Source organism: Tribolium castaneum, chromosome 9, assembly GCF_031307605.1.
Source record: "Tribolium castaneum strain GA2 chromosome 9, icTriCast1.1, whole genome shotgun sequence".
NCBI lineage: Eukaryota > Metazoa > Arthropoda > Insecta > Coleoptera > Tenebrionidae > Tribolium > Tribolium castaneum.
In genome coordinates, this window is record NC_087402.1 from 4479541 (window position 1) to 4505162 (window position 25622).

At 39.6% G+C, this 25622-nt stretch overlaps 1 protein-coding gene across 10 annotated transcripts; it reads right to left on the reverse strand.

Annotated features, from left to right (window-relative positions):
- On the reverse strand, positions 1–25471 carry LOC661922 (protein sprouty). Of its 10 annotated transcripts, none has more exons than XM_008193864.3 (3): positions 25157–25471; positions 8873–8937; positions 1–2386 (listed from the first exon to the last, which is right to left on the reverse strand). In XM_008193864.3, the coding sequence occupies exon 3, from the start codon at positions 2326–2328 to the stop codon at positions 1570–1572; it is 759 nt and encodes a 252-aa protein (XP_008192086.1). In that variant the 5' UTR covers positions 2329–2386; positions 8873–8937; positions 25157–25471; the 3' UTR covers positions 1–1569. The 10 variants fall into 10 exon arrangements, with proteins under 10 accessions (XP_008192086.1, XP_064214766.1, XP_064214767.1 ...); XM_064358696.1 differs by lacking the exon at positions 25157–25471 and adding an exon at positions 20846–22621; XM_064358697.1 differs by lacking the exon at positions 25157–25471 and adding an exon at positions 18451–18474.
- Between the last annotated feature and the right edge of the window lie 151 nt (positions 25472–25622).

Genomic DNA, 25622 nt, shown 5'->3' on the forward strand with positions numbered 1-25622 from the left:
TAACTTCGATGATCTGTTGTTATTAACAACATTAGAGAATAACAACGACTTTGTCTTACTTTATATCATTAGATCGTCGGACGGTCCGTAAAAGGTGGAACTGTACGTGATTTCCGGCGAATTTGCTTGCTATTAGTTGGGTAAAATCGGACTTTGGACCGGAATACCCATACAGCTGCACTTTTTCAATACAATAATGCGGATCCAGCGGTCTAATTATATACCTTTATAAAATTACTAATTTGTAATATGTACAGTAACTATACAGTTTGAGGCTTTTTGGCACTCAAAGTGAGAGTATCTCCCCCCAAATGACGTAACTTTTTACGAAAACAAATCACGGAGACTTCCGGCGCATTTAATGCCGAAGACCGGAAGCACCGAGTGATTAGTTTTGGTAAAGTTGTTTGTAGTTTACTTTACGTACGATACACACCGGCGCAATCTGCTTTTCCTAAATTTCGTTGAAACTATTAAATGGGCAATGTTGGGTATTACAAAGCAAAGAACGATAACTCTTATGATGTATGTTTACCATTACGAAACGATTGCGCGAATAAAGAGCGCATTGACGAGTCGAGTTTATCTCATTTTTCTTATCACAGACCCAGACAAACGCATAATACAAAATAAATTTGAAATACAGCATGTAAAAAGCCGAATGTCTGGGCTTTCGCGGTGTCAACGCGACTCTTCATAACCTCTCATAACACGATTAATTTTTTATTGTAAGTTGTTATATACGTACAAACTACTTGTAAATCTTTTGTTATGTTCAATACCGCCCACGGACCTGTGATTAAACCGCGTTCTTTCGTCGAAAGCGGTCAAGATTTCGTCAGAATGAAAAAGAGAAAAGGATGTAATACTGTAGAAAGTCGAATGGTTAAGGGGTGGTTTAAGCACAGGTTTTGCAGGTGTGTTGTTGATGCGTACATCAGCAAACATACAGGCACACTCACACGACGACTGCTCTTCCAAAAAGTGTGCTTCTCGGAGAAACCCATTCGGGCTGCTAAAGGCCACTTCACAGAAGTGCCTGCATTCGAACGGGTCTGACTAAGTAAGGGGTGACGATTATGTACGAATTGGAGAAGGCACACTGCTTGGAACGAGCACAACTTTAGGCCAATCAGATTAGTGTCCAAAACAAGATTTCTAATTGTTGGACGGTCAAATTTGCTATGAAAAATCGCAATGAAACAAGTTGTGAAAATTTGTTTAGTGTATTCTTGAGTATAGCACTTTGTTGTCTAATTTGACTGGCTATCTTAGAGCGCAGGACTAGATAATACTGGAGAGCCGCGGTGTTTCCGGTGCCCCCCTATTCCACAATGTATTTGAAGCACATCATTCCACTACAACCGCACGCACTTTTCTTCCTGTCGGGGGCCACTCGGACAAGCACGGAATATCAAAGTTCAGTTTGTTACACTTGGGTATTTACAAAAAAGAGAGAAAAATAAATTAATTATAAAGTATAGTATAGGTACACATTAGGCAGTCGTGACGAGTCGTCTTCGGATCTCGTCGTCCGTCCGTAATACACTTTTGTCACAATAATAAATGTTAAAAGTCCGGTGTCGAGTCCAGTAGTCTTTTCTCGGGAGTGGCGTTCGGAGGACGGCATCGGCAGCCGGTCCTCGAATGCCTCGCGTAGCACTTCTCGACGACGTGTTTGCAGCCCCGCAGCGGCCAGTAGAGCCAAAGACAGGGCAAGACGAAGGAGAGGGCCCCCAGACAGCCCCAGCGGGCGCGCCGGCGGTCGGGGCCGCAGCCGCAGGGGTCGTCGGCGCAGGACTCGCCGTCCGCCTCCGAGCAGTGGTAGAAGAGCGCCTTGACGCAGCAGAGGCAGGAGGCGTAGTCCACGACGGAGTCGGCGGAGAGCAGGCAGCCGTCGTCGCAGAGCCAGCACTGGGGCAGCGGTCGGGGCTGCTGACAGGAGTCGCAGCGGCAGCGGCTGCACTGGGGGCACACGATGGAGGGCCGCGACGTGCACTCGGCCGCCGCCCCCGCCGGCTGCTTGGCGAACGAGGCGGCGGGCTGCTTGGTGACGGGCGCCGGCGGCGGCAGAGGCAGCCGCGCGGGCCGCGAGCGCGGCGGCTGCGGGGGCGGCGGAGGCGGCGACGGGGGCTTGCAGGACCGGAACGGGGTCTCCACGTACTCGTTACTTGCACGCTCATTTTCCGGACGGGGAGCGGCGAGCGTTACCGGCGGTTGCGGCCGCAGCGGGGTTAAAGGGGCGGTCAGCGGCGCGGGGGCGCTCATGATGGGCGCCCGCGGGCGGTGCACGCGCGCAGGGGAGGCTGGGCCACCATATTGAGCCATAGGGCTTGGGGATCTAGCGGCCGTGCCAGGCGCCTCCTAGGTCCCTCATCGCTAGCACCTGCAAACAAAAACTCACATCAAAACCAGTCTTGGGCACTCTTGAGAAGACAAAAACATTCACAACATTTCCGCAATTCATTGGCTGTTCAGCCAAAAACGAAAAAATAAAACAAAACGTCTAATAATCAACTATCTTAAGACCGAAAAATCTAACCGTCTCTGTAAATATTTAATCAACAAATATTTTATTTTTATTATTATTATCATTATTATTATTTTTTTTCGACAGTCTTGAAAATATTTTAGTCCCACGTTTGCAGTGGCGTACTTAAGTCCATTGCTGTGCAGGGCTACTTAATTGTGCCGCTCACATTTCTTAAAAAAAATTTTTTATTGGTTAATTTATAAAATAAAAAAAATATAAACCCCAAAAATAAACAATTTTTATTGGCAGAGAGACATTTTATGTTTTTTGGATCAATTCAATTAATTTGAATGAAATAGCAAAGCAGTTTTAGCACTAGTTCTGTACAAACGCTAGATAGTTATGAAAAGTAAATTGAAAAACCTGAAAAAAGTTTTTTGTAACATCACCAAATGTCCACTAAATTTTTAAATGTCTTCTTTATTTTCAAAGATATCTATTAAAATATCATAAGGAGCCATTTTACCCTATTTTCTACAATATTACGTTGTCGCTGACTTTTTTCAAAGACATTTTTCTGTATTATGTACTTCTCAGGCATTTTCTAACATTAATTGTGAAATTTCGAACTTAAAACTTCTTAAAACTCATTAACCAAACAAGAAGCACTTTGAAATTAAAAAAAAAATAAATCAAAAAATAAAAACCTAATCAAAGGTATTTTTTTAATCAAAATAAAGATTTTTCTGGCACCCTGGGCTATAGCCCATATGAAATATACCACTGCACGTTTGTGTTCATGAGGTGGCGGCAAAACTTGCCTCACCCTGTACATCATACCGATCATAATTTCCAGACGTGGGCTGAACTTTTGACGCAATTATTAAACAGAAAACCGTGGAATGTCACGCAACATAACGTCACAGTTTCTTGAAAAACTGTAAATCACTAAACGATCCAGTGGCGGGACGTGAATCTCCCCAAAAAAGGGACTAAAAAATATTCAACTTTTGCAACATTGTATTCGATTAGGTCTTTTCACTTTCGTAATTCTGTTATTCAATTGAACTGAACAAAACGCAAGCAGAAAAAGAGTCACGTTTTTATTGTTTACGAGTCGAAGGAAATGATATAATCTAGTCAAATACCACTCGATTCCATTAATATAATGAAAAACTTTCTCCACATTTCGAAGAAAATCGACTTATCGCACAAATCTTGCAGTAATTAATAGGTGATTATGGTTACGTACCGGGTAATCACTCGACTAGCAGTGACAAATTTATTTTAGTTTTGTAGTTATTTTAACTGCACTAACAGAACGCATGGAAAAACAGTGACGAGTTTAGTGGTGAGATCCACACTGATTTTATTTTTCGTTACGTCCAGATTATCTGAAGGAAGTGATGTTATCTAATCGAATACTACTCGACAAGCTTTGTTTCGTAAGTAATTCACTACAACGTGGGGTTTAGTTGAATGGGCGGGTGAGTCCCGCGTTTTCGGGTGAAACGGGCAAGTGAGCCCCCACGAGCGCGTCCGGCGGGCGCCCCGCCACCGCCTCATAAATATGCATGTCCAATGTACTCGTTGGACGTGGTTTAGGAAAGTGGGCAGCTCGTTGCGACCCACGCCGCGAGTGGGTGCGCCGAGGGCCCAACCTGCCCCAGTCCGCACCTGGCGTCGGGGCCCTTTCGTTACGTAAGGCGGCGCGGTTTCCGGGTCCGCTTTCGCCAGTGGCGTACGAATAAGAAAGTTGCGGTGAATGGACACACACCCACACACCTCAATGTCATACGCACGCAGGTGGACGAGGTCGCGGCACACAAACACCGCAAGGACGACGCATATGGACCGGAAACGGGACTCACTTCGGTGGCGGCGGCGACGTCGGCGACGGGACGCCTCCGACGCTCCTCCATGGCATCGCTGGGACAATCGGTTGCTCTCCTGGGAAAACGCTACACTTGGACAACGTCTGCACCACTCAACATCTCGTCGGACACTGAGGCAGCGCGGCGCGGAGCGACCGCAGGGGCGACGGTGGCGCGCCGAACGGACGACCGGAGAAGCCAGCACCGGCTTTTTATGAATGGGAGGCAGCCATCATGAATGAAACGGCGTACATTCAAGGAAACGAGCGAACAATTCGCGAGCGCAATGCGCTCATTCATATCAAGGGGACAACTACCCCGAAAAATACACCGCAAGAGGCGAAGCTGCCTCAACGATTTTCCAAAATAAACGACGTGTTTACAATATAACACGATTTATAGCCGAAGCCGTAAACTCACACAACGAAAGACGCGCCAGCTGGTTTGGGAGCGCACAGGGATTTGGGAGATTCGGCCGTTTATACCTTTATTACTTCCGGATTAGACGCGTACAAGGAATTACACGCCCACTTCCGGTTCCGGCAACAATTACACCACTTTTGCACAAAACCAAAGCAATATTTTTTATTATCATTCGTTAAAATCACTCTATTTCTTCGGCAGACAACATGGAAATAAAGGATAATTAGCAATGAAATGGTATTTTTGAGGCATTTTGCAATTTCAAGCTCAGAAAGTGTTAAAATTTTGTATGGACCGACTTAAATAAACGAATTACAAAAAAAAGGACGTTTTTTACTGAAAATCCTTAATGGTAGGTACCGTGTAATACGTGCGACCGTTTTTTATAAGTCAAAGTTTCTTTTGAACTTGTTTTACTACATCTTACGAACTGTAAAATTATAAGTTGGAATAAATAGCAATAAAAAATAAAAACATTACCAACCTTCTACAATAAAAAAATCACTGGCTATTTCCCAATAAGTTGATGGCAGCTAAGTAATTGAGAACTCGGGGTTAAGTTCATACTGATTTTATTAAAAAAACAATGTGAATATACATAAAATTTACTTATAAACTATAACGGTTGATCTAAGACACTGTAATTTCCAATAATAATTACACATAGACTTGTCAAAAATGATTGTTCATCAAGATTTTTGAAGTCTTTATAAAAATATTGAAACAATAAGTATGAACGATTTCTTACAATAAGACAAGTATACCTACTGAAAACTACAACTAGGTATATGAAAAATTTCAGGAAAAGCTTTTTCCATGTCAGGAAATCATCAGTCATCACCATATGGCTAAATCACTACACAATTTTCTTTTTAGATTTTTTTTGCAAAAAACAACAATTCAGCACCGTTTGTTTAAGAATAACATTAGAAATACTTTTTTGAAGAATTAACATCTATTTTTTTTCAATTTTTCTTCTGAACTTTCTGGTGTCACGAATGAAACATACACAACAATGTTTACCTAAGGATCACAACTTGTGTAAGTTATTATAGTAAAAAAAAATTTAAAAAGTCACATGCATAGGTATAAAAAAATTCACGAGAGTAAAAATTGCGACGTAGTCTAACAATCGCAATCAGTTGATCACAATAGAATTTGATGAACAATAAAAATGTATTATTTTTGAAAAGGTTTCCTAAGCAATAATACCCAATATTGGCACATCAACAAATTTTATTTTTTTAAATAAAAAAAAAACAGCGAAAAACTTATGAAAAAAAGTTATGTTTGGATCTTCAGATTTTTTAAAATACGACTTAAGGATATTTTTTTAATATTTTTCCCCTAATCTAAACATGCATACCATTCAGTTGATGTGGCAGTTTTTGCGCACCCTGAATTTTATGGTGCGGTGACATGTTTTGACGAGTAATTTTTTATTGGTAAACCTACGATAATAAAAGTATTGTTGCTAGTTTATCCTTTTTTGTCTTGCCGACTTTCAAACATGAAAAATTCCGATGATTATCTTCCGTATGGAATGAGAAGAACAATTTGAGGAAATTCCGAGTTTGCTTTAGCGATAAATATAATTTTAAATCAAGAATAAATAAAGCAGGAGATAATGAATGAATGGAGTGCCTCTCGATTCTTTAATTACGAAGTATGTATATTAAAAATATCTGATAAGTTTGAGTGTCAACATCCTGTAATAAATTTAAAATTGATATTGGATGCGAGTGAGAAGATTCGACACCTGTTCAGTAATTACCTCCTCGGTAATAAAAATCGAAATGATCTAATAAGTGGTTCGGAATAACGACGTGGAACATCACAAATTATACAGAAAACCGATGACAAACAATTTTTTCGAGCATTTCAGCGCTCGCTTGAACGCTTCGTGAAGAAGAATCTTTGGCTTTTTTTCCGAAACGTCTCGGAATACGCATGAATAAACTCGTCAACAGGAAGCATGCCTGGTAAACACAAGATTTTTGACAAAATTCGAGTCTCGCTTGAATGAAACAAACGCACCCTCCAACGGGTGAATTACCGGATTATGAATGGAATGGAGGCGGCTCGCCGCCTCCAGCCGGCCGCGTTTGCGTCGTAACGCGCAACCTTGACAGCGTCCGACCAAATTCGAAGAAATTGGCAGTGTAGAAAGCAATTTCGAGAAATTTCAACGATAGCATCGCATGGCGCGCGCACGGAGTGCCCATCACGGTCTCGATTTAATGGAATTTCGACCAACCGATGGTCGAGACGTCGCATAAGTTATTTTTAAGGTCGAGTTAAGTGGCCGACCAAATTACCATCTGCCCATCTCAATGGGTTGAGAAACCCTATACAGCCCAGCGAGCGGTCCAAGGGGCCAGACTACGAGTGGACAAGTTCGTCTTTCATTTCCGCTGACGGCTACTGGATACGAGCAGCTGGCCCCGAATTACCACCGCGTCCGCACAGGCCATAATTCCAGCTCGCACCGTTTCGATTTAATCATTTTCCAGGTTTTTAACTGGTGTGCTACTGCCGGCAATTTCCCCCCAAAATTTTTCTGGAAATCCTCAAAAATGTTGCGTCGGCTCCGGGGCCCGCAGCTCACGTATGAACGTGGTCAGTGACTTTTACAATTGAGTGTCCCCTCCCGCGACCCACACCGTTCTGCCGACCTTCCAGAGGCCGTATGTACAGTCAACCTGAAAACATTAGACACCGGACAGCGCCACACTTTTTCCTTTCGTCACGAACTTCGGCTATTTTCCGGCGGACTCCGGGAAAACTCCGGCTTTGTCCCGTCAGCGCCTAATTTACATCTTCCGATGATTTATCTAGGATTGCGCATAAATAGGACCAGCTCATTAAGTTTTTATGCGTAATTCGGAAGCCCGTGAAGTCGATTGGCACGTGGGGGAAATGTGCTGATGATGGTCGAAAATCGCCGAAACGGTCGACGCAATTTGACCCGTTTTATCACTCTTGGACCTGTTTCGCGAGAGATTTATCAGTGCCAAGCCTTGCATATTTTATTCGGTGTTGCGTTATTATTTACTCATTATCGATGAGCCGAAACTTGGACCACTTACAAAAAACAAACGTTTTTTTTTAAATTATTTCCCGCCAAAAAAACCACGGCGAGAGCTGTTTTTCGCTTATTTGTGTGACTGTTTTCCCAAAATGTGTCACACGTGACATTAAAAACCCCAGCAAGTGTCTTTGTTTATCCGGTTTTCGTACTTAAAATAGTCCGGCACTGTTGCCAGTGATATTTTACGAATGAAATGGATGTTTAAACATTTTTCCCAAAAATATGTCAAGGCTAATTAAAACTGTTGACCGAGATGTGAGAAAAAAAAATAACTGGCGAAAATTGCGTCCTGCAGAACAAGATGCGAAAAATCTAATAACAGACCACAGGGTCATTATAAATTATTGTGTTCTAAAGTTAGTCATGGATGAATCCGCCTCTTAAAAATAGTATAATAAAACATAAATCTGTCACGGTGACATAACGAGTGCCAATTTGTAACTGATGTTTGCGTTTTTTCAAATTGAGCTGGGAAACGGCAAAACAAAATATATTTTTATCACCGTCTAGGCATGCACTTACATTAACACCTACGTCCGTAAGCCGTATGTTTACGAAGGAGACTTTCTCAACAAATACTCCGGCCAATTACTCAACATTTCGATTTTTACCGCGTCGAGAAAATGGGATTTTTCGCGGAAATATCGGCTTACGGTATCAGATAGTCATGGGAATTGATTCAGTTTTTGCTAAGCACATTTCGCCGGAAACGTGCGTTTGCAAAAATCGTGTCGGATTTGGGCTGAAAACCGTTGTCCGACTGCTGGTGGCTTTAAAAACGTTAAAAACACCTACGTTTAAAGTTCCATGAGGTGCACAGCACGGCCAGCTACGGAGCTATTCACCTCAACATCCTTGATATGGCACCTACATTCGACACCAAAATACGGCCCGCGTCGACCATTCGGAGACAAGGACGACCCACGACAAACAAAGACGAAACGCTTGCAACGAACGTGCCGATCTAAAGCCGCTTTCACAACGCAAAAAATACATTTCGCTAAAATTCACCTTCTTCACATGCCTGATGGAACGTCCGCGGCCAACACTCCAAGCCCTGGGCTTCCAGTTTTAGTCTGGAACAAAACAAGCTGATAAAAACACATTTCGACATTGGGGCTTTATTTCTAATTAGCTTGGACCTTAAATCTGCTTTTCACCGACGATTTTTATTTTGGAATTTTAGGTAAATGTCTGTAATTCTTAGAAACAACAGCAAATTAAAGGTCAAAGAAGTCATTTTTGGAGTCATAACACCGTATAAAAAGTTGGCAAATCCTTTCAAAAATAATTAAAAAAGTGGTGATTTTTGATATTTTCGCGGAAAAAAAATTAAATTGGTTCAAGAAACCAAAATTTTTATTCGTTTATTTTCGTCACAACAGAAATTCAAAAATAAAATATTTTAAGATACTTTTTTTTTCTTCCACCCACAAGCTGCATGGTAAATCCCTCTATTCTCAATGTTCCACGTTCAACATTTTTTCTTCATAGAGCAAGATTTTATTTCCTTTAGAATAATGCTTATTTTATTAGTTGAAAGTTTGCTTTAGAATTCAAACAAGGAATACATTGTTCTAGACTTCTAGAGCTTGCACTCTTTTTTCTATGAACTTACGTTATGTCCGATGTAAAAGCTTATTGTCACGAAACTTTAATTTTTTTATAAAAAATAGCAAAATAACGTACTGTGGAACTCGGTCATAAAGAACACTCAAGGAACTACAAAATTTGTTCGTCGTCTTTATGGAGTAATTATCAAGGTTAAATGAGTTCTAAAGTTTGAAATAGATACAGCAAATAAAATATTAATCTATTTTATTAAGAAAGATACATAATTTCAAAGGTATACTACCTACATATAAAAATATGGCAAATATTCTATTCATTTATTTATCTTTTTTGTACTTAACTTTTTAGCTGTTGTCGAAGTATGTCTTACTTTTGGAATCTTTGTGTCATGATCGTTAAAAACCCATATATTATTTTTCCAAAAAGTGCATATTGTGTTCAAAAAAAATCATTGACCCATCTGTTGAGAGCCACTCTGCGGTTTATAGCAGTTTATCAGCAGTTAATAAGTCCTTAAACAAAATGGACATAATGGCACAGAAATGTTCTTAAATTCCCCAAATCGTGCAGTAGCATGTTCATTTGTTCGAATCTCAGAAATTTTTTATTTATTTTTTTTGTAAAATTTAATAACAAAATACAAATTTAAATGAAAAAATTACTGGAAGGATGAAACAAATTTTTATTATCCCAGCTCATAATTATGTTCAAAACAATTTATTACTTTTTTATTTGATCGATTCGTTTTGCCGTTTTCTGTTTACCTTAAATTTTTTGCTAAACCATGCCTTAACAAGCTATATAGAACTTTAAAACCGGACTTTTAATTTTGTTCGTTATAAGCCGGGTTCGTTATAACCGAGTTCGACTGTATTTGCTACGGGTATTCGATGTTTTATTATAACAAAGTCTCGCTCTAGTTAATTATTCAAATAAAAGTACTTGGGAATCAATCTTCACAGGATAGTGACCAGAGACTGGCATCACTGAAAACCATTTTTTTATATCTGCAAAGAAAAAACCCTTGGGAGATAATAAAATAAAACACATAAGAAATTTGGAATAAGTTGCAGATTTCGTTATTTTCTTTATGGCTAAGGAAGTAAAATATTACATTTTTAGTTACAATTTTTCGAAATTGCCTAACAAATTTTGTAAAATACTAAATGTATAACCTGAATTTTAACATAATTTGTTTCCAGGTAGGTTATAATTTCTACCGGAAAATACAAAACTCTAGACGATAAAGTAAAAATCTTCATGTTTTTTGAGAATATTTGACTATGTTGATTAAAATTTTTTTCTACTAATAAGAAAATAGTAATTTACGATACGAATACGATAACATTTTATTACAGTTTACCTATAATGGCATAACTGAAACTGTTTACAATAATTGTAATGTCAATTTTACACATCGATTAGTCAATTTGACATGTGATAACATACTTACATCTACGGTTTGTTCAAAATTTTACAGGATAACCCGTTTATGAACTCTCTATTTTTTTTAATCCAAAGAATCCGATAAAAAATAAAGCGCGGATATAAGTATGTTGACACAGCCTTTGATGTCAACCTGACATATGCGGCTGTAATACCATTTTTTACATCCTCGGTCCGATAAAAAAAATAAAAATAAAAAAATTATGACACATCTTTTCTTGTGAATTTTTTTCAATTTTGTCAGAAATTAAAAAAAATACAATTTTCCAGTCCTCTTCATGGGTTTATTCACTCTTAAGATTTGTAACAATTAAAATGAATGCTATTTCAAATTACATTAAAAACCTAAGGCCGCCACTCACCAATGCGCAAACAAAAATACTATCACATTTATTTTTTTACAGAAATTTGCACTTTAAAAGAAGCCTTTTAGTAAAGTTATCACGAGCGCAATAACATGATAGAATAAAATAAAAATGTAATAATACTTCTCCGTACGAGAGTCAACAATTGTGCCAGAAACACCTATTGGCAATAGTGAGTTATTGGCAATCCTTCTCCCACGCCTTCATATAATTTGCGATCAAAGTCGTCTGATTTTGAAATGAAATTGGCAATATTGAACCATGCAGCCCGGAGATGGTTAATTTTCCAAACTTTAGACCGAAATATTGCAAGCACTGATTAGAGATTGGTGCGTTTGAAAATTCGTGCATAGGGGAGGGTGGGCGCTGTCGTTCCAGCTTGCAGTGTGAACGTATCTTTAGCCTTAGCGTGTCCCTGTAACCCATATGGTCTACGCGAGTGGGAGCGAGAGGTGGGCCGGTGGTCGCGAGTGGGAGTGAGAGGGAGCGAAATGTTTTAGAGAGAGATCCCAAAGGACGGTCGGGTCGGAGTGAGATGGAAAGCATTGACCTGTTGCCTACCAGTCGGGCTACCGAGCTACGCAGCCACAAATCCGAGCGAGGGGAGGGAAATCGGGTACAATGCCGCGGGTAAAACGAGATAAAGGTGGGCACGTTTGGAATTTTTAACTATCGGAAACAATATTCACCTACGCCGCACAATAACAAACTCTCGACTGGCTTTTGAATGGACTAAAAATAACGATTGGGACACGGCTAGAGACCAGCTCCGGCCCACGAATTACCGAGAAATTCCTGCGTTCTTCGCTGGGTGGAGCGCCGTTTCCGGGCCGGATTTTCGAAAAACGGTGCGAATCGGGGAGAGTTGTTTGTTAATGGGCAGGAAGTTACGTGGAGATAAGTATATTTTTCACGTGCGCAGAGGATGCGATAAGTAATATGGTATCTTAATTAGTAGTCTAATGTTGGACTGAATACAATGATCAATTAATTCATAAGTGCTAGTTAAACGTCGACATAAACAGCAAGCCAACTCGTCGACGAGTCGAGCATCACAAATTGCCCGAAAAGACACACAAAAGAATTAAAATTAGGATGGTTACGTTGGAATTTCCTATTTTTTTGCTCAATTATTTCGGGCCATTATCCCGGATTCGAACAAAACCGTGGAAAGAATGTGACCCTCTCCCATCTTTAATCGCACCTCAAACCAACTTCGATCTCGTGAAACGGTACTTCACTGTGATACTCTGGTAAAATTGTCAATGTCGAGGCTGGTATTTAACTCACTTCCTTCATAACCAACCAACACCAAAAACCAACCATTATGCCAACCGGAGCGAAATCGCCAAACTCGATTATGTAACAGACATTAACAAACGACTTTTTGCTCCTATACGACGAAACTATTAAGAAAAATTTTAGACGTGCAGGCGTTCCAGCACGCATGACATTCCTTCGAGAACCGACAAAAAATGCCATCTGACCTTAATCAACGCAACGCCGAAAAAACACAACTGACATGTCATTTCACAGAATGCAACAAAACAACGCCAGATTTCCGACTTCGAGCCAAAAAATTATCACAAATTCCTGCTTCTCCCAATCGAATTTCTCATTCAAAGCGAATTCCTGCAACGCTCTGCTGAAATCCTGGCCTGAACCGCTAGCACCACCGCAGGACACCCAAAACTGCTCAGTCCCTTTGTTACGTATTTGTTCAATTATTATAATTTAATAATAAAACTTGTTCTTTTAATGCGTATGTGCATGTGTTGTCCTTTTTTCCTGAAGGATGAGATAGATTTACGAAAAAAATGTTAAAAGATGAGGTTTTTTCCTCTCTATCTTCGAAAAAATGAGGAAAAATCATTACTAGAGAAAAACCTTGAGGGGAATTTTTGAATTTTTACACAGAAAACAAAAACTGAAATGATTTGAGCATTTATTTACACAAAACCAATACAATAGCAATATTCACAATAGTGAATAATCATTATTATGTGAACTTCCAAGTACTAAATAATACTACAGTAAAACCTCCCTTAATGGACACCTCCGGATAACGGACACCTCCTCACAACGGACACTTGGGAAAACGTAACAATTGTATTGGAAAATAATGTAAAAAAAACTCCGGACAGCGGACCCTCTCTATAGCGGACGCGGACAAAAAAAAATCCTCAGTTACCAAATATAAATTTGTCTCTTATAACGGATAGACCGTTAAAAAACAAACATTTATTTCACAGATTAGGTAGAAATGGATGAAAAATTGTATACCAAATATCTAGAATTAAATATCGATGAGTGTGTACTAAATAATACTACAGCAAAACCTCCCATAATGGACACCTCCGGATAACGGACACCTCTTCACAACGGACACTTGGAAGAATGTAACAAATGCATTGCAAAATAATGTAAAAAAACTCTCTACAACGGACCCTCTTATAGCGGACGCGGCCAAAAAAATTCTTCAGTTACCAGAACGTTATATAAATTTACCTCTTATAATATAACGGACAGACAGTTAAAAAACATTTATTTCGTAGATTATGTAGAAATGGATGAAAAATTATATATCAAAGATCCAGAATTTATTAATATCGATAAGTGTGTGTATTTTTTTTAGAAAAACGTGATGAAAAGATTGATGAAGACGATACTGATAAAGGGGAAACTTGTATTAGTACCACAGTATTATTTTAAACAAATAAAAATTGAAAATTTTTTAATAAAAAAATCTGTTTATCTTGGTTTATCTCCTTCAAATTTCGTTGAGGGATTGTTTATTTAAGAAACATTTCTTATATAGAGTTGCCCACTTCCCATTAGTGGACACCTCTCTACAACGGACAATTGAATATTCCCCATCGGTGTCCGTTGTTGAGAGCATTTACTGTACTATTTCAAATGTTATAAAAGGGATGAGTTGTTTGGTGCCGTATTAGTTGGTGGCTTGAATGCCGGATTGTATTCAATTACTTGACAAAACTGACAAATTTAAATAAATGATTCTAAAATTACGAATGACCTCTGAGGGTATCTAAATCGAATATTGATAGGCTTGCAAGTTTCGGTCGAAGCAGTGGCCACCTTCAGAACGGGATCGCAATTTGAGAAAATTTCGAAAAGAATCTCAGGCGACGAGATAAATCCAGCCGATATTATGGATGTAAATTTTCATTATGGGCAGTTTCCTGTAAAGAATGACTGCAGGTTTTATGAGGGAATAAATCAGGCAAAGCTCGTCATCTGAACGTAATAAAATGCATAATAGCTGCATCTCGAGCCCGAATTTGGAATTTCCTTGTGGATTTGTTGTAATCGTGGAAAACGGTTTTGGGATTATTTATGAAGACATTAAATCATATAATCAGTTGTTTTGACTGTTCGAATTGACCAAGTAAGCATCGTGGTGATTTAAAATTCCTACAGCAGCAGTAATTTTTGCAATGCAACGTCAAAGTGTTTATCACGAATTGGGGGAAAATTGGTGGTGCTATTTCGATCTAGTTCTCGATCGGTTCGGTTGCATTTATAAAAATAGCACGTCTGTGAGATAACCGTATCAATTACATATGTGGGGAAGACGATGAGGCCATGTCCCCAGACCAAGACAGCAGTGTAATTACACATTGCTGCGAGATTCGAGCCGATGGAAGCCTCTACGTCACTTCCTCTCGAGATCTCGCCAGGGGACAGGCCGTTGGATTTCTCTCTCTCGGCATTTTTATTCGGCGACGCTCCGATTATATTCACCGTCCTAAAAATAACGTGTTGTTAAAAACGCTATCGCATTTTATAATACGTGTTTATCGTGAAATGAAATAATCTATGTGGGGTTATCTGTGTCGAAAAAATATCCGGGCCCGAGCAAACAATCGCTCCTCTATGCTATTTCCATTTTCTCTCCAAATAGATCAATGAGTAAATAAGCTGAATGGACATATCTCTAATCGCCGCGATTATAAACAAAAACAAACTTTTTTACCCAAAAAACAAACTGCCGTCGAATCGACGCTTCGTATTATTCTCTCTCGTACGTTTTCAATCTTATCGAGAAATTCCTAGGGTCAACAACGCTGCAGATAGCGCCACTGAAAAAAATTATGAATAACATTCATACACATCGATTTAAATTATTCGATTCAGTGAGTTTTCTTTTATTCGACCACACTTTCTGGCCCGACCTTAATATTATTAGCCTTATTTAGTGGATAGGCGCCAGCCGAAGGCCACAAACAAGAGATAGCATTTTCCGAATGATGATCATACGTTGCTTTGGCCCACTTACACATTATTTATACCTGCAGCTAATTAATTCGACGGTTTACAATTTTTTTCGTGACACAATCTACCAACTAATCAGCTGTACCGTTTTTTATGCCGGTAACCCTGTACCCAATAAATTACAACGAGAAACAACTGGCAACAACTACTGCTCGAAAATTTTTACGGACCCGCAATTGCCCCGTTTCCGGTTTTAAAACTACAGGATTTCACATCCTGGAATTCCATCTGTCATCAGTTTTACTGGGAATCGATCCAGCTGACGGCAAAATGTAACACTAAGCAAGTTTTTAACTCGAAATTATGTATGACTCGTCTTAGTTATAAAATCACAGTTTTTCATAAAAAAGTCTGGCCAAAGTTCTCCTTTGTGCGAAAGCTCTTCAGTGGATGTATGGTCATGTCCCGCGTCTTTCTTTCGCGCTAATCGTAGGACGTGTCATTAGAATGAAAATTAAACCGGCCCCGGTGCACGTGGGTGCCAACGTACATAAAGTTTATAAAAGGGAAGATAGGCATTGAGTCGTATAGAGGGTCCTTTTGTTGTATCTATGCAGATGTAGGCATTTTTATCACTCGACTGTCATCTCGACAATGCGGAGGCTCGAGTGAAAATTTTGTTTGCATTAAAGAAAAAAACACACAGCCTGATTAACAGATACGAGAAGCTTTTAGTGGAAACGATTATGGCCATCGGAGTTATTTCGATGATTTTAGTAGCCATGGGGCGTTATCGCTTAATGTGACAGCTCGTGGTGATAATTTTAAAGGAGTGCCATTTCAAAAACTATGCGCATTGTTGGGTGAAAAAATAAATAGAAAAATGTAGGGCGATTTACTGATAGGCAGTGCAAACGAACAACGTCACTTTGAGACGCTTTCCAGCGCTCGTATTTGCATAAAATTCCTAATCGGTTTGAGACGTCGTACCTGAAAAAAAACTTAAACAAACAAGTGATGTCTACCTTTTATAACCAAACAGTGTGCTTTATTTACCACACGAAATGATCGTTCGTTCACTCTTCCATGAATTCGCGATTCTTTGCACCGGGGACTCAATCAACCGGGTCACCGCGGCCGCAAAAAGAATCAACATTCGGAAGAGCAAACAGTTTTACAAAAATTGAAAAAACGGGTGTGTGGATTAAGATTTCATAGTATAATAAGTGAGTTTGTTGTCTAGTTTTTGCGTCCGAGAGAAACAAGTCGGAGACATGGCAGTGATCATGTTGAAGTCCTCGGCATATCCTGCCCCCACCTCGCGGCTTCCTGTGCTTAAGGCGACGGCAGAAGAGGACGGAGCAGATCGTCGCCACCGTTCGTTGCACCAGAGAACGTTGACTTATTATATTCTTACTGCATAAACATATTGAAATACGTGGTGGAGAACGAGCTCGACGAAAAGTCACAAGAAAAGCGAAAATTGCAACACGCTGATTCGAATCCTAGAATCCAGAAGCAACCGATCTAAATTTGTTGGCGGCTATGAATAGACATCCACCGGATATTTGAAGTACGTCTTCGACAAACGTCACGAAAACATATCGCAACTAAAAATATGCCTTTCGACGACGACGACGCTCCGCCGAGACGCGGATTTCCAATAGTAAATGCGAAATTAGAAAGTGAGAGAATAGCCGAGTTATATAAAAGAATTTTGCTTCATTCATAACCGTTTGCTAGCAACCAGCTTTCCTATATTTAAAACGCCTCGCTTTTGCTACACCCATTTTCTTATTGCTCCATTGAATATTGAAATATGCTAAGCTATTGGTCTACATACCTCCTGGCCATTTTTACATTCTTTGCCGCTCCGTAAACAATTTTATTAAATGTTCAGACATCCACAATTATTTTTCACACCAAGTCCTGTTTCATTAACACTCTAATTAATAAGTTTTAATTAAACTGACGTCACAAATATTGAACATAAATAATAGTAAAAACCGCCACACCTGGAGCACCGTCGAAACTGCGTTAGCACTCAATAAATCCGGACTCAAGCAAAATAAATATTCCTTAATTGCATTATCACACCACAATAAATTAAACTAATAGTTTACGTCCAAGTTCAATCGACATCCTGTAAATAAATAATTGCAATTTTGCAACAAAGGTGTTGCAACAAATGATTAAAATTAATTGGCGGTACCGTATATTTAATGTTAGCGCGAACGCTGGAAATTATTTTGATTGATTAGGGCTCGTGGGCTTGGTTTTACGCCGTATATGTACAAAGAGGAGAAAACGACTCCAGAAACAGCTAGACGAGAGATAGAAAGGCGCTTTTTGGACATATTAGGCAGGCAACAATTTTGAACGCTTGCACCCGGGAACGGTTCAAACTTTTGTGTATTATGTAATAAAAAATACGCAAATTCCACCATCAATCACCAAGTTTTTTAATCAGTTTTGTCATTATCATCTTGGCGCCATAAATAATGCAATGACATGTTTTATCACCAATTGGTGGTGTCCTTCAGTTTTGACTTTAAATTTTTATCAATGGATTTGCCAGTGACAGAGTGTGGTGTTGTTTGAAGAGGCAATTTTCCGGGTGGCAGGGAGGCCACCAGATTTGGTGTGAAATAATTTATTTGTTTTTTCCGTGGAATTAAATTCGTCGTTTATTGTAAAGGGAAACGTTTCGTTTCCTGTAAATGTGTTATGCAAATGGTTGGAGCGTCGGTGCGCGTAAAAGGCCACCGGAAAGCCTCTAAGGATGTCGATTCCGGATGTGGCCTTATAGTTAGCCTAGAAGGCAGGAAGATGTTTCCATCTACATCCCTGAATGACCGGAAACCGGCAACGCTCGGCGCTTACCGGATTAGCAAAGCGGGCCGAATTTTTCGCCGTTTATTGTAAACGTAGTAATTTAACGATTCGATGTGTACGTGCATGGATACTTACACGAGATGGCAGATATAATTCCCGGGAAACAGTCTATTACAAGTAAGTAGGATGTCCGCCGTTGCCGTTACACACTCGCTGTGTGTGTTGATACGAAGGGATATGAAATCGCTTTTCGGAAAAAATATCATAAATGTTTACACCAGTTCATGCGACCGATAACATTTGAACTATCTTTACAAAAATTCGTGTCGAATGCGAGCCGATGCTTAACACAGCAGTGCTAAGCTCTAGCCCTTTACTAACCCACAAAAAGTATTTTCGTTTGCTGTACAACAGCGAGCGTTTCCTCGCCATGGTCGTTTTTAATAACGAATTCAGCTTAATAACCCGACCGCTTTTTAATAGAAGTCAATTGCGAGCTCGCCTCTGGCCAAAGTGCGCCACTTTTCGGCACGTGTGCGCAAAAATGTCGCGTTCACATTACCGTCTCATAAATCCGTATCGGGTTTCCCTGTCCAATAAAATTATTCGGGATAGCGATATGTGTCAAAGATGGTATAAAAGATAATAAAACTTGTTTGTGTTCCATCAGCGACGACGAAGGAATCTAAAAATAACGATAGGAAAACATATCTTTGAGAAAAAGTTCCCCCAGTGAACGGAAACAGACTATTTAATATTGAGTTTTTGCTGCGGGCTCGGGTGAACGAACCTCGGCCAAGACTCAATGAAAATCAAGACTGGAGAAAAATCACCAAAAGTGAAAACCTCGAAGGTGGGCCTCGAGCGCGGAGGAAAACTCGCCGGAGTTCCTCGATAATTATAAAGTGATTACAGAGTCCCGTAAATGCGATACGATTAATCACATCGCACCTTATTTTTCGAAATTCGATCTGACGCAACTTCCGTTCCGTGACACAATCGACTCAATTTCGCAACGATTTTCGTTTCATTTAATTCCATTGTAATTCATTCCATTATCAGACCTTGAGAGTTTTTCATTCATAAATTCGAAAAAATACCCACGAAACAAATCCGCATTATAAATCTTCATGTTTAAACACTTCTCGCTAAATTATGAAATCATGCACTCACTTACAACTTAATTACGTATCATGCGCAAAAATAAATTATTTCCCGTGCTAACTCTGTGCTTGACGGTACGGAAATCGCCCCCGACCCGATCGAACAGTGGATGACCTCTTTAAAACGAATTTCATCTGGAGATACGTAACGATCTCGTTACAATTAATCCCAAATATGTTCACCATATGGTTTAGTCGTCGTGTTAAAAAAACCGCAAGTTGGATAAACAGACATCTTTCGACTCGTCTAAGCTCACCTTCGGATTATTTGCTTGATCGAAACGAAGGTGAAATAAGTTCAGACGTGACTCGTAAATTGCAGAAGCTTATTAAAACTTTTCTTTCTTTACCAACAATAAACGTTTATTGCAAATAAAGACTTATTAGAAACGAATCGGATCGCGAGAATTCAAGCGTCTGCAACCCACAATGACCGAGATTCATTCCACCCTTGAACGCCCGATCTTTGAACGAGGCTTTTTACACCGCACTTCCGAGAAAAACTCGCTACCTGTGGCGCGAAAATATTTATTTTAAGTTTACACAGATCCAAAGGTCAAACAGACGCGAATTTAGACGCCAATTGTCTCCTTCTAAACCAACAAGCCGAGATAAATCATGCCCAAACTTTTAGTCAGATAAAAAAAACTCCAAAATCATAAGGAAATCACAAAATTTACAAACCAGAACCAAAAATAAATACTTGTAAATATTTCACTATGACTAAAAGACTGAAAGTCGCATTATGACTAGAAAGTTTTATTCAGAACAAAGTTTCAGATGTAAGTAAAATCAGAAAATGCACAAAACCACAAAAGGCGCCTTTCACTTTTTTGTTGACTGTTCCAGAAACTTATCACAGCCTGAAGTTTACAGATTATGAATCCCCCTTTATTTTGAATACTGTTAGTAAGTAAACTTTGGGAGATAAAACTCGAAAGAGTCAAAAACCACGTTTTGAGCTGATTTTGGGCATCCTGGTGCCCAGTTTTGGTATATTTTGGGGTGTTTTCAATTGAAGGAATAGAAATGAATGAAGCAGGGCCAAAAATGGTCAAAAAACCTCGTTCTGCGGGGAAGCTTGGGTGTTTTTGGAGGATTCTGGAATGCTGGAAGTGTGTAAAAGTGGGTGGTGTGTTGGAGTTGGTGGTGGGTTCGTTCCCGAACTGGTTTGAACCAGTGGTGTTGAGGTTGAAATGTTGTTATTTCAGTGTATATGAATGCAGTATAGTATTTGGTTGTACGTTTCCGCGGTGGGTCATTGAAATGAGCGGCGAATTGGAGTGATGCATCCTGGCGATGGGAGAAATGAGTTGTTTACCCGAGTGGTGCCAACACGCAGATAAATATAAATAAGGGCCACTTACCTCTGATGAATCTGCGGTAGTGATCCCGGCGTGTCCGCTGGGGCGTCGGCACCTGGGGCAAACAGAGCACACTGCACGGGGGTGGCACTCACTGCACTGGAGGCGGCACCTAAGCGGCGGCCATGTTGTGTGCTCGGCACTCGCCGCACTCGACACCCTCACTAGCCCTTAGCACTGCAAAACCTGGACACACTTCACTGGAAATCGGCGATTCCACGCGGACTTGTTCTGTCGATCGACACCTTGGGCACTCTGCGAGAAGCGGACTCGGGGCGCCCACAGCGCAGGCCCAGGCCTCGCCTTGGCCCCCCTCCCGCTCGCTCCGACAACGCGCCATTCATTCATCCACAGAAACAACCTCGACGCATACATATACGGAATTAGAACGACTGACAAAACGATGAATGAGTGAGAATTCGCATCTGCACACTTCAACGCGACCTACTCGAACGGAAGTTGGACAACATCGCCACCGGAACCCACCCCACGGGCCGCCGGCGCACCCACTTCCAGGAGGAAACGGCCAAAACCTCACATAATCTTACAGTGGTACCCAAAACCTACGACAAAGCTAGTGGTCACCAGACCGGAAGTACCAACATCTGCACCGGAACCTGTCACGCTCCTCCATTCATTTCCAATTTTCCATTCCTCAATGAATTGCCCATTGAGAAAATGACAACGAGTTGTGATTGGTTGGTTTTTTAATTGAATTGAATTTAATTAACAATAGGAAAATTGCTGGTAACTCTCACCACAAGTAACCATTAATTAATAACTCGGTGTGATCAAAAGCCTAAAGCCACCAATGAATAGCACATCTGGGACATAAGAGACCGGAAGTACCCAACCATCTGCACCGGAACCTGTCATACGCTCTTCCATTCAATTACAGTTTTTCGTTTCTTCAATGAATTGTTCATTGAGGGAATGAAGGCGAGACATGATTGGTGGGAAAAACGTGTCACGTTGCTCCGATAATTTTTTGTTTTTGATAAAAATACGGTAAATTTTAATTGCGCAAGGTGATTGATACCATAGTATCTAATCGTGATAACGATAAACTTTTGTTCGAGACGGAATTTGGATATAGGATTGAACTCATTGAATTGTGTGCGTCGTAATTGGTCACAAACCTACATAATTCCACCATCAATTACCACTATACTCGTAAAAGATAGGGATTCAGGGAGAAAAAAAAGGTGGAGTGGCGATATTTTTTATTGAGAACAAATACCTACATAACTAGAGTTCTACTGAGTACAAGTGAAAAGATTACTGAAATCTTTTCGTTAAAAAATAACAAAAAGTCAGGTGCTGGCCCAAAGATATTTAAACTGTTTTAAGTCGCTATTACTTTTTTTCGATAAAACCTTTCCACATTCGTCACACAAGCTCAGAAATTTCAAACTCATAGAACACCTCTTATACAGTTGAAATACTCAGTTCTATCGTTTCTTTTTGTTGTTTGATTATATTCTTTTCCACAGCTCGCACAGTCCACATTTACCATCATGTACTAGAATTTTGTGTCTCCAAATTGAATAAAGATTTTTCTGAGTATAAATTATCCATCTTTTTTTTTAATAAACTGTCTTAATTTTCGTTTTATTTGTTTTATATCGTTTATTTGTTTTTTCGTTTTATTCACTTTTCATTTTTGCTTTTAAAATCCTATGGGCTTCCTTCTCCACTTGTTAAATAAAGAGTGGTATTTGGGAAAATGATGGGCCATATATCCCACATAAAATTGGAACTTAAACATACTCCTCAAAGTATGATGAAACAGTTATCAATCACTGAAAATTGACTTTAGAATTAAAAAAAGCGTGGTCTAAATAACGATAAATTTTAAGCATGTATGAAAATATATATTAAATATAACTTACTTTCTGGTTGCTTTTTACCGCGTTTTCATATCATTATTACTTATTATTTATTATTTCATGAGCACTATTACCTGGTATGTTAAACAGACGCCTAATTTACCTTGAAACAGAATAAAACCAATTTACATCACTCCATTTCTTAGATATTAGATTAATTTATGTCAAAAATTAAATACTAGTAGATAGCTGGGCGTTTAAGATGATTATTCGTAAGTAAAGTAAGTACAGTTTATTTTTTTTTATCTAAGCAATTTTAAACCATAAAAAAATTAATATGCGCATGGTGGTAATGCCATCACCCAAGAGTCAGAGTCTTTTAGGTCGCATCTACAGCCTGTCACCTGACCTAACAACCATTAGTAGTGACCGGGAAGGAAAACGGAATAAAACCAAAAAAAAATTATTCCTCACTGGCAGCAATATTTATTTGCTAAGACAGTTCCTTCAAGTTCTAAGGACTCTAAAAAGCATATCACATGAAAGTTCAATGGGGTTTACGTCGGGATAATAAGCAGGCCAGGCCAAACAGGTGCTTTCCTTATCAAAAAATTGAGGCAAAATTTTTGAAAACATGTAAACACTCTGTATTGTGCAAAAATGTACTTTCTTCGCTCACTTCAATAGATTCTATGTTATAAAAATTAAAGAGCTCATGACGAAACACCCCCTTTTTTTAAGCTTTTTTAAGCCAACTTCTAGTCCACTTTCTTGGCTTATTTTCGTATCAGTGACGAAAAAGCTGACTTTCAAAGCTCAATATAGAAAAAAAAAACACAAAACACTTGTGTTTAGATGAAATCTACTTTCTCTCTTTGTGCATGAAACGAAATCTGATTCTAAAAGTCGACTTACATTGAGTTTAGAATACAGATTACAAATTACGTCCCTTTTTTCATTAATTAATAATTATTCAACAGACGCAGTGAATAATCCAGTTCTCCAATTCGGAATTAATCTGCGATAATATCAATGAATCTGGCATGTTATGTACAGGATGTTTTCCCGATAATGTTTTAATATCGTCAGTATTTTACGTTAATAGATAGGTTTTTCGATCTTAGATAGTCGTTACAGTATACCGGATGCTCCAAATTGAATATTACATTTTATATAAATAGCCGCGTTTGCATTAAATGTAAACCTATTAAAACGGATACGTAAACAGGTTCAGTGAAATATTTTTCGCTCTGCGCGGAGATGTTCCACTTATCTAAACGTGTCCCGAGTAAAAAATCTCATTGTTCTTGGTGCAACCCAGGTGTTGGCAAAATGAGCCAAACAGGTCGAGTCCCATAATGAGCAAGCCGAGTTTTCGCAATTTGCAGTAACAAATATACCGTCCCATAAATTACGGATAGAATGAAATACAACCCAATTCCAGAACCAGTCCAATAGCAAAATAAAAAACTTCAAACGTAAATTCTCCTATAATTATACACTTCCAGACCATAAAACCATTTTGCATTAAAATTCAATGACGAGAGATTTTATTTCGCATTTGCATATAAGGTTTTCAAGTATGAATTTGTTTATTTTTCGTATCGCCTTTCTGAAACGCTGCTCGTTCATTCATAAGTTATTACATCGGAACCGACCAATTAGATCCGAGTCTATTTGTTGTCAATGAACGGAAGGAAGTAGGGTCGTATTTTGAGAAGGGCTTCTCATTCATTCACCTGAACACTCGACTGCCTGCACTAATTAGCTCCTTCATTTGCCTACTTTTACATAATCATTTAATTCCGTTGCGATATTTGGCACACACTCAACATAAAGAATCAATTTAAAAACATATTAAAACGTCCGCCCCCACAACACCGTCAACGGAAGTCTGGGCCATAAAAATTTAAAAACGCGTAGGTTACTCCACAGTAAACAACTTTAACAGACAGTCAATTAATCCCAACCTAATTTTAAATCTCCCGCCCTTGACGGCGGCTGTCAAAAGGCGCGCGCCCAAATTCAAATGTCAACACTCCGACTCGTCTTGTGAAACGAGTCGCGATGTTTTATGATGGGTTTATTTGTTGTTTATGGGCATGGGTGGTGTTAATATCTGTACAACAAAATAAACAAGCCATATAATCATATTTCACTCATCCCGGCCTAACTATACGCTTATGAAAGCGTCATTCATAGCCTGGCGCATTGTTTCTCAAAGCTTATCACTTAATTATAGTTTCGACATCCACCGGATATAACCTATCTTCTTATGAAAAGTACTCTTATGTGCTCCGAGATAAGGTTTTTTATCGACGACTTTCTACTCTCAACACTCCATCACGTCGTAAACACCACCACATATCCATCAAATCAGCCGGGAAAAGGCGCTCTCTATTTATTCTTTCGTTAAAAAATGTGTAAATCCTACCGACTGCGCCAATTATTGTGGAGCGAAAAGTGCAATAGAGAAATGACTTACCGCCCTTGTGTAAAAGTTGAGGTCTTGGGTTAGATGTAACAATTGGGCATGTGGTCCTCCGGTAACTGCAATGCTGTACAGGCAGGATGCCCTCGTGGGTGTCCAGGGCCGGGCTTGGTTTTTCCATCCATCCCGAGTGGATGGGTGGAAATGTTCGCCATGGCAACGACCGTGAAAGCGTAGGTCTAGGCCACCCCCTTTCGCCCACGCTCCCGCTGCGAAACCGCCCACCGTTCGATAATTCGGGTGAATAGCGAGAGAGTAAAAAAACAGCGAACGCGTGGGCGCATTAATCAGAATATTGTGAGTTAATTTAATTAAAGCGAGGAGTTTGCGGGACGTCGTCACCTGCTGCGTAAATTGCCAATTTCTGTCTTGGTACGTAGATAAGCTGTTGGCAACAATGTGTATTTATATTCGCACCGGATGCACCTTGGTCGAATTTGGTCGTGGAGCGATTATGGAG